The sequence below is a fragment of the Triticum dicoccoides genome, chromosome 7B (genome assembly GCF_002162155.2).
Source record: "Triticum dicoccoides isolate Atlit2015 ecotype Zavitan chromosome 7B, WEW_v2.0, whole genome shotgun sequence".
NCBI lineage: Eukaryota > Viridiplantae > Streptophyta > Magnoliopsida > Poales > Poaceae > Triticum > Triticum dicoccoides.
Genome location: NC_041393.1, coordinates 119212313 through 119222291, shown reverse-complemented (window position 1 = coordinate 119222291; position 9979 = coordinate 119212313). Strand labels below are relative to the sequence as shown.

Genomic DNA, 9979 nt, shown 5'->3' with positions numbered 1-9979 from the left:
GCTACGCACAGTCCACTTATATAAGAAGTTCTAAGTCGATTGCATTATCAAATCCAAATGAAATAATGAGCCAACCTGCTACTTTCGAAGATATGGGCTAACAGTAATTTGTTTAGTGAACACTCAACCAACAGTCCCGGAATATCCGCCACAGATCCTTTCCGTAATTAGAGAATGGAGACTGTTAAGTGAATATTGCCCTACATTTTTGCGATTCTTACAATTTTCTTGCTTGCCTTATATGGTAGATTTGTTCGTGCTTCACAGAGTTTCAGTGCCCTTAGCTATGACGACAAAGTATTGGATGGTTTCTATGACATTTGGGCCACTGGGGGCAAGCCCGCACTGCGAACCATACCCTCTCTGATGGAGCTGCATCAGCAACCCTTTTCTCTTGGAGCTAAAACAGAAGCTGTGTTGGTTAACAGAGCACAAGACTCCGAACTTGTAGACCTTGGGCAGAAGGCACTCATCATGGCCGTTGACTTCCGCTCTCAAACTTCACATTCTGTTGGCCGTGTTTTAATTCAGAGGCTAGCTGTTTTAGTGGCAAACCACATGGGTGGGCCAGTTGTTGATCCAGAAAACGTGCTGTTGAAGTACCAGAATATGAGTAGTTCTCTGAGAGCTAGTATTAGAAGCTCCGTCATGCCTCTTGGCCGCCTCACAATTGGCCTGGCTCGTCACCGTGCGCTGCTTTTTAAGGTCAGTAACTTATTTCATTGTGGCCAGCTCCTTTTTCTAATTACAAAGTTTATCTGACAGGATATAGAATACATGAAAGTGTTAAGGCCCATCTATTTCTCAAATGCAATACCTGATCTATTTTCTCAAATTTAAGTTCAGTTGATAAATTTGTGTGAGCATATTCTTCCTCTCCTTGTCTCAGCAGTAGCACATGACCTGACTATATTCTTGTTGTGCACTTCCTAGTCTTTGAGCTGAATTTCTGACGTAATAGGTGCAATGCATACACATAAGACTTGACCTTTAGTCAATTAGTTGTCAATGACAGTATGTTAATACCCACTTCTGCAAACATGAACCTAGGTGTTGGCCGACAACCTTGATGTTCCTTGTCGACTAGTCAAAGGAAGGCAGTATACTGGATCAGACGATGGAGCCTTGAACATTGTGAAATTGAATGATGGAAGGTACTTATTGATTCCTTGACAGATTTTTATGTTACGCCACTTTTGCAGTGAGAAAAATGGAGAGTTGCATTACATTAATACATTGTCATGGTATTACATGTACTACTTTCACATTTTTGCAGGGAGTACATTGTCGATCTCATGTCAGATCCTGGTACTCTTATTGCTTCAGACGGTGCAGACTTGGGTAGAGAATTTGAAGAAAGTTCCTTTGCAGATAACCACCAAGGTGACAAAGATGAGGGCAACACTCAGTTGGGATCTTCTGTTAGTGAACCTTCAAGTTCTGTGTGTGGTTCTTTCGAAAACGAGTCAAAAGGATCCACACCTACCAATGTTGTGGATCCGTATTGTGTAACAACTAGCCAGACTCGTAACCAAGGATCTTTGCAATCAAGTTCATTGGGGGAACTATCAGCTGGCTCACATGCTAGTGAAAGTTTGCCTATTATCAAGGAATCTAGAAATGCAGACCATACCTTGGCTGTGAAGAACAAAGAAAAGCCGACTGCAGCAAATAAGTCATCGTCAAGTTCACCTTCGTCTTCTGAGGTGGGTAGCGCTCCAGCTGTAAGGAGGACGAAGGTGAAAGATGTCTCAGAGTATATGATTAGTGCTGCAAAAGATAACCCCCAGTTAGCTGAGAAGATCCATGCTGTATTACTAGAAAATGGAGTTGTGCCACCACCTGATTTGTTTTCAGAAGAATCTAGGGAACAACCAAAAGATCTAATTGTGTACGACACATCTCTGTTTCAAACGAAAGGTGAAATGATAAAGCGGATGAATGAGCTTGAATCCACATCACATGATGAAAGTGATCATGGTCCTTCGTTGCCGCCTCATCCTGGATATGAACACCAAACAAAGGCTGTTCATTATCGGCCTAAACCTGTCCAAGGAATGGGTATTTATCACCCCTCAAATTTCCATGATAACAGTAATCCATCTTTACCTCTGTATGAATCATCTGCACTTGCCCGGGAATACCCATTTCAACTTATAAAGCAAATGCCTGTTACAGCTGCTGCAGTTGCAACTGCTGCAGTGGTTGCATCTTCAATGGTTGTTGCTGCAGCTAAATCTAACAGTGATATTAAACTGGATGTGCCTGTTGCTGCTGCTGCCACTGCTGCTGCTGTTGTTGCTACATCCGCTGCTGTTAAACAATATGAATACATGGATCCGGGTTGTCAATTGATTAGCTTGCCTAGTTCTTCAGAGGCAAATGGACCAGTCCATAGAGTTCGACCTGACTGCTGGGATAAAGACCAGCTGGAAATTGATCATGGACAAGAAAATGCTCTCGAGCAAGGAAATGCTTTGGTTGAAGTGCCTCAGGAAGCTGAACGGATCTCTGACAAGTCAATCGGCACAGAGAGTGTAAGATCTGATGTAACTATGGACGATGTCGCAGAGTTTGAGATCCAATGGGAAGAAATTGTTCTAGGAGAACGTGTTGGGCTAGGTAAAATTATCTCGATTTTCTGTAAATTATCATTTTTCATAGCTTTGCTGATATTTTAACTATGTGAGTCTTTGTAGTATTACTGAGCTACCATTCACCAGACATTGTTATCCACTTATGCTATGACATAACGTAAAACATACCCTGTAATAGTGTTGTATTGCCCTTGAAAAAAATTGTTCTATTTTATTATTTTCCCACTTTCTTTTCTTTTGTGCCTCACATGGCTTTCCCACGAGACAGCATAAAGATCTCCGTAAAAGATGTTGTATTGTAATATGCTGTTCTTTGGACTAACATCTTTCTCGTCTTCTGTAGGATCTTTTGGAGAAGTGTACAGAGGGGAATGGCATGGAACAGTAAGTTTTTCATTTAAATGGCTCATTGTATTTGGAAATCAATTCAACTTGCTTGGTACAATGTAACGTATTTCGAAATTATCACCAGGTTGGAATAATGAGCTTACACTTTTGGTCTAATGAGTTTAACTCCAATCAAGAAAAATGCGGTGTTTGTATCATAGTCACAACATATTGCTAAGGATTAGCAAGAATTCTAACTTCCGACCGTGTATAACTTAGCAACGACGAATCATCTTCTTCACTTCAACACTATCAACTCTTATTACAAATTGCACCTAGATACCTGATTGCATTCTCAGGCATCAAATGCTTGCTGGTATTGTAATCATGGATGCCTCGTGTATGAAACAGTGCCTACCACTTTATCTTCCACAATTCATTCATTGCTTCCAGCCTGTGCTGGAAACTAGCATAATATTTCTGCACATGCCATTCCGCTGAGACACAGGGTGTTCCTCTGGCTTGCTTTCAATGGCTGCCTCAACACCGTGGTAATGGTCACAAAGACTTGGGTCCTCATGCTAGATGTGATTGTTGTCCTGCAGTTGGATGATGGACCTATCTACCACATTGTGCTTCACTATGATAGTGCCCAAAGAGTCGGACAGCAACTGTCTTCGAACCGCTTGGCTTCGCGCTCGGCCACTGTTGGTGTTACTGTGGGAGCATGATGCATGCGCTGGCAGCAGTGCTATGTGAATCATCATTCCTGTCTGTTTGCTGCCTGTGCCCTGCACCTGCGGAAGGCGTGGAATATGCTGATCTTCGGCAACAAATCATTACTCTGGCCAATATCGCTTGGTTGATGCACGGTGACTTTCAGCTCTGGACTTCAGTGACAAGTGAAGCCTGTCCATGATAGCTTGGACTGTCCTGCTTGACCTCAACTAGTACTGAGTTACTGACAAATTCATGACTTTTCCTGCTTTCCTTTGTTTCCTTCGCTTGGGTGGAGGCCAATTTTTCCGTCTGTTGCTGCTTTTGTTTCACTTCTGCTTTTTAATCCTCTCCGCTTTGTAACTTATTGTCCGTAACAGTTGTTTTCAATATAATGATAAGATAGAGACTCCTAGCTTTTGCCTCAGATAATAATCATGGACCAATTAAAATTTGATATAGCTATCATTCCTTCTCAGTCACTCTGTTTTCTTTGAGTCGTACTAATGTCTTCCACTACCATTTTGTAGTGTTCTTTCTTGCATCATATTAATTTTTTCCTTCTGTAGGAAGTTGCAGTCAAGAAATTCTTGCAACAGGATATTTCAAGTGATATACTGGAAGAATTAAAAGCTGAGGTATATGGCTTTCTGCAACTCAAATGCGCAAAGATTAAAAAATGCATTCTCTTGTAGCTGTAGTACCGATGTGCTTACTTATTTTAATGGGAATGAACCAATCATTGTGCCCTGGAGACAGTAATAGGGATTTAAGCATTAATATATCTTTTGGTTTGGCTGATGTTACCTTTGTATTGTAGAGAAATACATATGACTGAGTTGATAAGATCTGGTCTGTATGTATGCATAGCCTGTGGCAAGAGTATTTTGGCCAATAGTTGAATTCACAATACTGTTAATTACTTAAGAATTGTCTGTTGAGCTCCCAAAAGCTCCCTTCATTGATCTTGTTTGAAAATACGACACTCATCTGCGCTCATTTATTTCCCGTCTTCAACATAATGAGTAAATAATCACACCTATATCCTTTTATTCCCAAGACATAACACCATGGATAACATGGCCGTTCCCTCTAGGACTCTCATTTCATGACCTTCTGAGTTCTGACTCCCCTTGCTATTTGTTGTATAGGTGCGAATTATGAAGAGACTGCGGCATCCAAATGTTGTTCTTTTTATGGGTGCTGTCACTCGTATACCCAACCTTTCTATCTTGACTGAATTTCTTCCGAGGTACGTTTTACTCCCTTGATGGCTTGATGCATTTTCTTTTGTTTTTTAGTGCAGCTGTTTCAAAATTGAACATTACTGGGGCCAATTTACACGCCAAAGTTTCCCAGAATTTGATAATCTTGATCTAATATCTTTCCTCTAACCATTTTTTTTGTTTTGCTATAACGGATTAGTGATTAGTTCACAGACTGTCACCTCATTTAAAAGGAACTGAAAGAGGTTGTATTTGGCTCAAAGGTTAACAGTTGTGTGCGCTGTTCAAAGAAGTTTCAGATGAAGTTGTCGTCCCCATAGGACCAACGTGTAATTTCTTGATACGAATCAACATCATGAAAAGTTTATGGTCACCTGATCTTCTGGACTGTATCATCTTTGAATGAATAAAATAACAACTGGGAATATACAATCGAGGTGGCGAACTTTCAAATAATCTCCTAACGACAATTTTGAGACTCCTGACCTGATTGCCGGCTGAGAACCATACGTTGAGAGATACAACCACCCTCGTCTGAGAACAATACTTAGAGAACCTAACTCTCACTTTTTTTTACACACATGGAAATCAAACACTAGCTATCGTGCAGATAATTGTTGGGGAGCTAGTACTTTGGTCTAATGGAGTCCACATATTTGAGTCCACAGCCTAGTAAGAGTCCGACTATATATGTATTTGAGTCCGACTATATATGTATTTGAATCCGACTATATCAGTATTTTGAGCCCTGATTCGATTGTCATCCAAAAGGACTTCTATCACGAACTGGAGGGAGTAGTATATTTAAGCTTTCTAGATTGTGATGGTCTTAATATTTTCTCTCAGTAGACTGCTGGACTCGTTGACTACCATAACTGCTAACTGTGATATTGACAATGGCACAATGCAGAGGTAGTTTGTTCCGGTTGATCCGTCGCCCCAACAACCAGTTGGATGAAAGAAAACGTATAAGGATGGCACTTGATGTGGTATGCCTGTGTTTTTATTATCCTAGCTCACTCATGTGCAGAATGTTGGACTAAATTTGACAATCTGTATCTAACTTGCCTACCTGGTTCTTGTTTGCCACAGGCCCGTGGAATGAATTATTTGCACAATTGTACCCCTGTTGTAGTTCATCGAGATTTGAAGTCACCGAATCTACTTGTTGACAAGAATTGGGTTGTGAAGGTAGTAAACAATGATATTTTTTGGATTCTTTCTGCCATTTCTTGCTGTATAACCATTTTCATTGTCTTGTTATTATTTAGGTTTGTGATTTTGGTTTATCACGTATAAAGCACAATACCTTTCTTTCCTCAAGATCCACGGCTGGAACAGTAAGCTTGCTTGTGATTGATGTTTAATTCTACATTTTCTACTAAACTAAGAATAGGAAACCTTTTTTGTTGGAAAAACATAGAGTAAGAAGCTTATGTGTTGGTTCTGCTTTTGTATGAACTTATTTATTTCACTGTAATGTAGGCTGAGTTTGTGCTTGCTGAGCTTTGTTGTGCTGGACTTATATTATAACCTGCTGTGGGTTAGCTGCAGAAACAGAAGAAAGTTGGTTAGCTAAATGATAAAACATGCACAAGCTAGTTGAGAAAATGGGATTGTCATAATCTACATCATTGCCAAGCATAGCCATAAACATGTATATGGGTCTGTAACTCCACTGTGTAGGAAAAGTTGAAACGCTAGCCTAATTGATTTTAGAGATTGCTGTAAGTAGCTTCAGGGGTTGGGAGAAGGTTGTTGAGCTGTTGGCCAGGCCCAGAAGCACAATTAGGCAGTTGCTTCGATTTATTGTGGTATGAATCTTCTTTAAACTTGCATATATTTGTGTTGCAAAAGGTCTTGAACACCTGGAAAGCGCTCACAAAAGATAAAATTACGTAAGGGCTTTCTATATACTCCCTCCGCCCCAAAATACAACTTCAGTACAACTTTGTACTAAGTATTACACAAAGGACCATGGTCCCTGGATATAACAAACCTAGAGTACAGATTGGCCCCTGTGTAGTGGACTTTGCATACCGATTCATCGTTTATTATTCATAGTTACTTGTTTGTCTACCACTGAGTGACGCATTCCTGTGGGTATGAGACTGAGTGGATTGGAATGATAGTCAAATGATGAAATACCAGTACATCAATAAGAACACAGCATTGATATGGCCATTTCCATGCATGTATTTAGACACAACTGGGTTATCTTGTTCCTCGACTGTGTGTTTACTGTACTATGGGCAAGTTAGCATTACATATTTTGAATGTACAAGTTCGCTATTCTCATATCTAGGGTATTCTTAAACATGGAAGTTTGCTGATCTGGTAGCTGGGTCTAGGTCAAATACTTCTACAGGTTACTGACCATGTGCCACATGTGCATCAATTGCAGGCGGAATGGATGGCACCAGAAGTGCTTCGAAATGAACCGTCGGATGAGAAGTAAGTTCTTCATGTTGCTCCCTCATATGTGTGCTTTTCCTCTATTTTATTTGACAAATGATTTATTTACCGTTTACATTGCAGATGTGATGTTTTCAGCTATGGGGTTATATTATGGGAACTTTGTACCTTGTTACAGCCATGGGAAGGTATGAATCCCATGCAAGTGGTTGGAGCTGTTGGTTTTCAGGAACGACGCCTTGATATTCCAGCCGAGGTGGATCCTGCCATAGCAGAGATAATAGAGAGATGCTGGCAGACGTTAGTATGCTTTAACTTGCTTCATATACATCATTATCTGATAGAATATCACTGTTTCTATTATTTTCCTGGAGTACTTTGCTGCAAGATGCTGGTTGTTTCAAGGCATTGTGCATTTTGCTACTCACGTCATAGTTACACTAGCAACTGTGGACATATTGCATGGGAAGTACTCCCTCTGTCCCTAAATAGATCACCTATAAATTCAGTTAAAAAGTTAACTACTTCCAAGTTTGACCAAATATATAGAAGAAGCTATTAACAACTACTCCCTCCGTCCCAAAATAAGTGTCTCAATTTTAGTACTCCCTCCATAAAGAAATATAAGATCATTATGAAATTATATTCCCTCCACAGTTAATAAGCTATTAACAACTACTCCCTCCGTAGTGGATAAATTCATTATGAAAATATATCTAATAGTGGATATATTGATATTGATTTGATATTGTTTATCTTCATATTTTTGTATATATGCTTGGTCAAACTTAGAAAACATTGCTTTTTGACTCAGTTTATACGCCAGTAAAACTTAGATGGCATTGATTTTTTGACTCAGTTTCTACGCCATCTATTTGCGGATGGAGGGACTATACAAACAGTTGTGAAAATCCATATTTAGAATATAATTTGTCCACCATATAATTGTTTCTTTCCCAACTGCTCAAAGAAGAAGACTTGGCACTAAGCATAGGTTAAATTGCGAGACATATACCTGCAATTAAGAGGTAATTAAGTGTGTCTAAGTCTACAATTAAGAGGTAATGCGATGGGAGATACATTCACGATTCATATCGAAAGTTTCACACACCAAACTATTAGAAGTCGGAAGAAAAGTGGAATATGAACAATTTTGCTTAACCTTAATTGTTTAAAAGGACACTAGCAGCACCCCTAGAGAAAATATCGCCTTCTTTTGCATGCTAGAGAAAGCTAGTGGTGCTATGCCTAGTTGCCAAAGAACATCATGTTTCTGTTTTTCCTTACAAGCGAAGTTCTAGATGACACTTTTATTGGGATATTTGTATTTTCGGGTTTGTTGTAGTTGCTAGTTTCTGGTTTAGAAGTCGAATCTTGTAAGCTTGTTCAAATATCAAATTTGTATGTTCTCTTCTTGCATGATAAATTGTCAGAAGTTCCTATAATATCACTTGTATAAAATGGTAAGCAAAGGAGGTACTCTTAATTTCACATTCATTTTTTTTTCGAGAAAACGCATGAGAGCGTGCGTTTCATTGCATTGTAAAGAGGGAGAGTTTGGTTACATTCCTCCTAGGAGGCTGATTACAGAGACCGGACTAGTGGACATCCCAAGTCTGGGGGGTAATGGCTTTGAGCCCTAGCGCGCCCGCATTTGCCCAAAGGGCAGCTTCTTCCTTGATCTTCGCTACGATGGTGTTCACAGATGGGCGCGCTCCGTTGAAGATGCAGTCATTGCGGTGTTTCCATATCATCCATGGGACGAGGAGGGTCACGGTCCCGAGGCCTTTGCGCATGGGCGCAGGGGTGGAGTGTCGCGCCGATTGCCACCAGTCAAGAAGCGAAGGCTCGTCGTCAGGCGGGGTGCACGGGATCCGCAGCCAGCTTAGCGTCTCGTGCCAGGTTTGCCGGGCCAAGGGGCATGCGAGGATGAGATGGTGCATGGTTTCAGGCGCCTGGTCGCATAGGGGGCACCGTGCGGGGTGTTGCAGCCCACGGCGAGCGAGCCTGTCGGCGGTCCAACATCTGTCGAGGTGGGCGAGCCAGTGGAAGAAGCGGACGCGCGGCGGTGCCCAGTGTTTCCAGGTGAGTTTCCAGGCGGCGCAGGTCGTGGAGCCGGCGAAAGTGGCCGTGTAGGCCGACTTGGCCGAGTAGACGCCGTTCGCGCTCCATCTCCAGATGAGGCGATCGGGCTCGGCAGAGAGGGTCGTGCCCGCGATCTTGTGCCAAAGCTGGAGGTATTGCCCGATCTCGTGGATGCCAACCGTGCCCTAGATATCTCACGCCCAACGATTGTCCGCCAACCCATCCACAACAGTCCGGAGTTTGCGATGGCGTTTGGGGATGCACGCGTATAGGAGCGGGGCGATCTCGTGGACGGACCGCCCGCCGATCCATCGGTCCTCCCAGAAGAGGGCGACTGTGCCGTTTCCGAGCTGCATGGTAGTGGAGGCGAAGAAGAACGCGCACTCCTCGGCATCGAATTGGAGGTCGAGGCCTGCCCATGCCTTGGTAGTGTCCGTGCGGCTGAACCATAGCCACCGCGTGCGCAGCGCGAGGCTGGTGCTCGCGAGGTCGCGGACGCCAAGGCCACCAAGAGGGATCGGGCGAGCAACTCGCTGCCAGTTGACGTGGCAGTGCCCGCCGTTTGCCTCCATGCGCCCGGCCTAGAGGAAGCCACGTTGGATCTTCTCGAGC

At 42.3% G+C, this 9979-nt stretch overlaps 1 protein-coding gene across 4 annotated transcripts in view; it reads left to right on the top strand.

Moving 5' to 3' along the window:
* Positions 1-9979, top strand: part of LOC119336591 (probable serine/threonine-protein kinase SIS8) — a 14285-nt gene that overhangs the window by 1508 nt on the left and 2798 nt on the right. For 2 of the 4 annotated variants that reach the window (XR_005162652.1, XM_037608638.1), the window contains exons 2-12: positions 268-705; positions 1051-1154; positions 1277-2622; positions 2941-2981; positions 4211-4279; positions 4793-4893; positions 5778-5856; positions 5960-6058; positions 6139-6207; positions 7272-7321; positions 7406-7582. Coding sequence is in view for 3 of the 4 variants with exons in the window: in XM_037608638.1 (XP_037464535.1) it covers positions 268-705; positions 1051-1154; positions 1277-2622; positions 2941-2981; positions 4211-4279; positions 4793-4893; positions 5778-5856; positions 5960-6058; positions 6139-6207; positions 7272-7321; positions 7406-7582 (2573 nt within the window). In the remaining variant the exon portion in view is untranslated. Of the gene's footprint in view, positions 1-267; positions 706-1050; positions 1155-1276; positions 2623-2940; positions 2982-3529; positions 4169-4210; positions 4280-4792; positions 4894-5777; positions 5857-5959; positions 6059-6138; positions 6208-7271; positions 7322-7405; positions 7583-9979 lie in introns of those variants that run through there. The other 2 variants (XM_037608640.1, XM_037608641.1) reach the window with 2 other exon arrangements.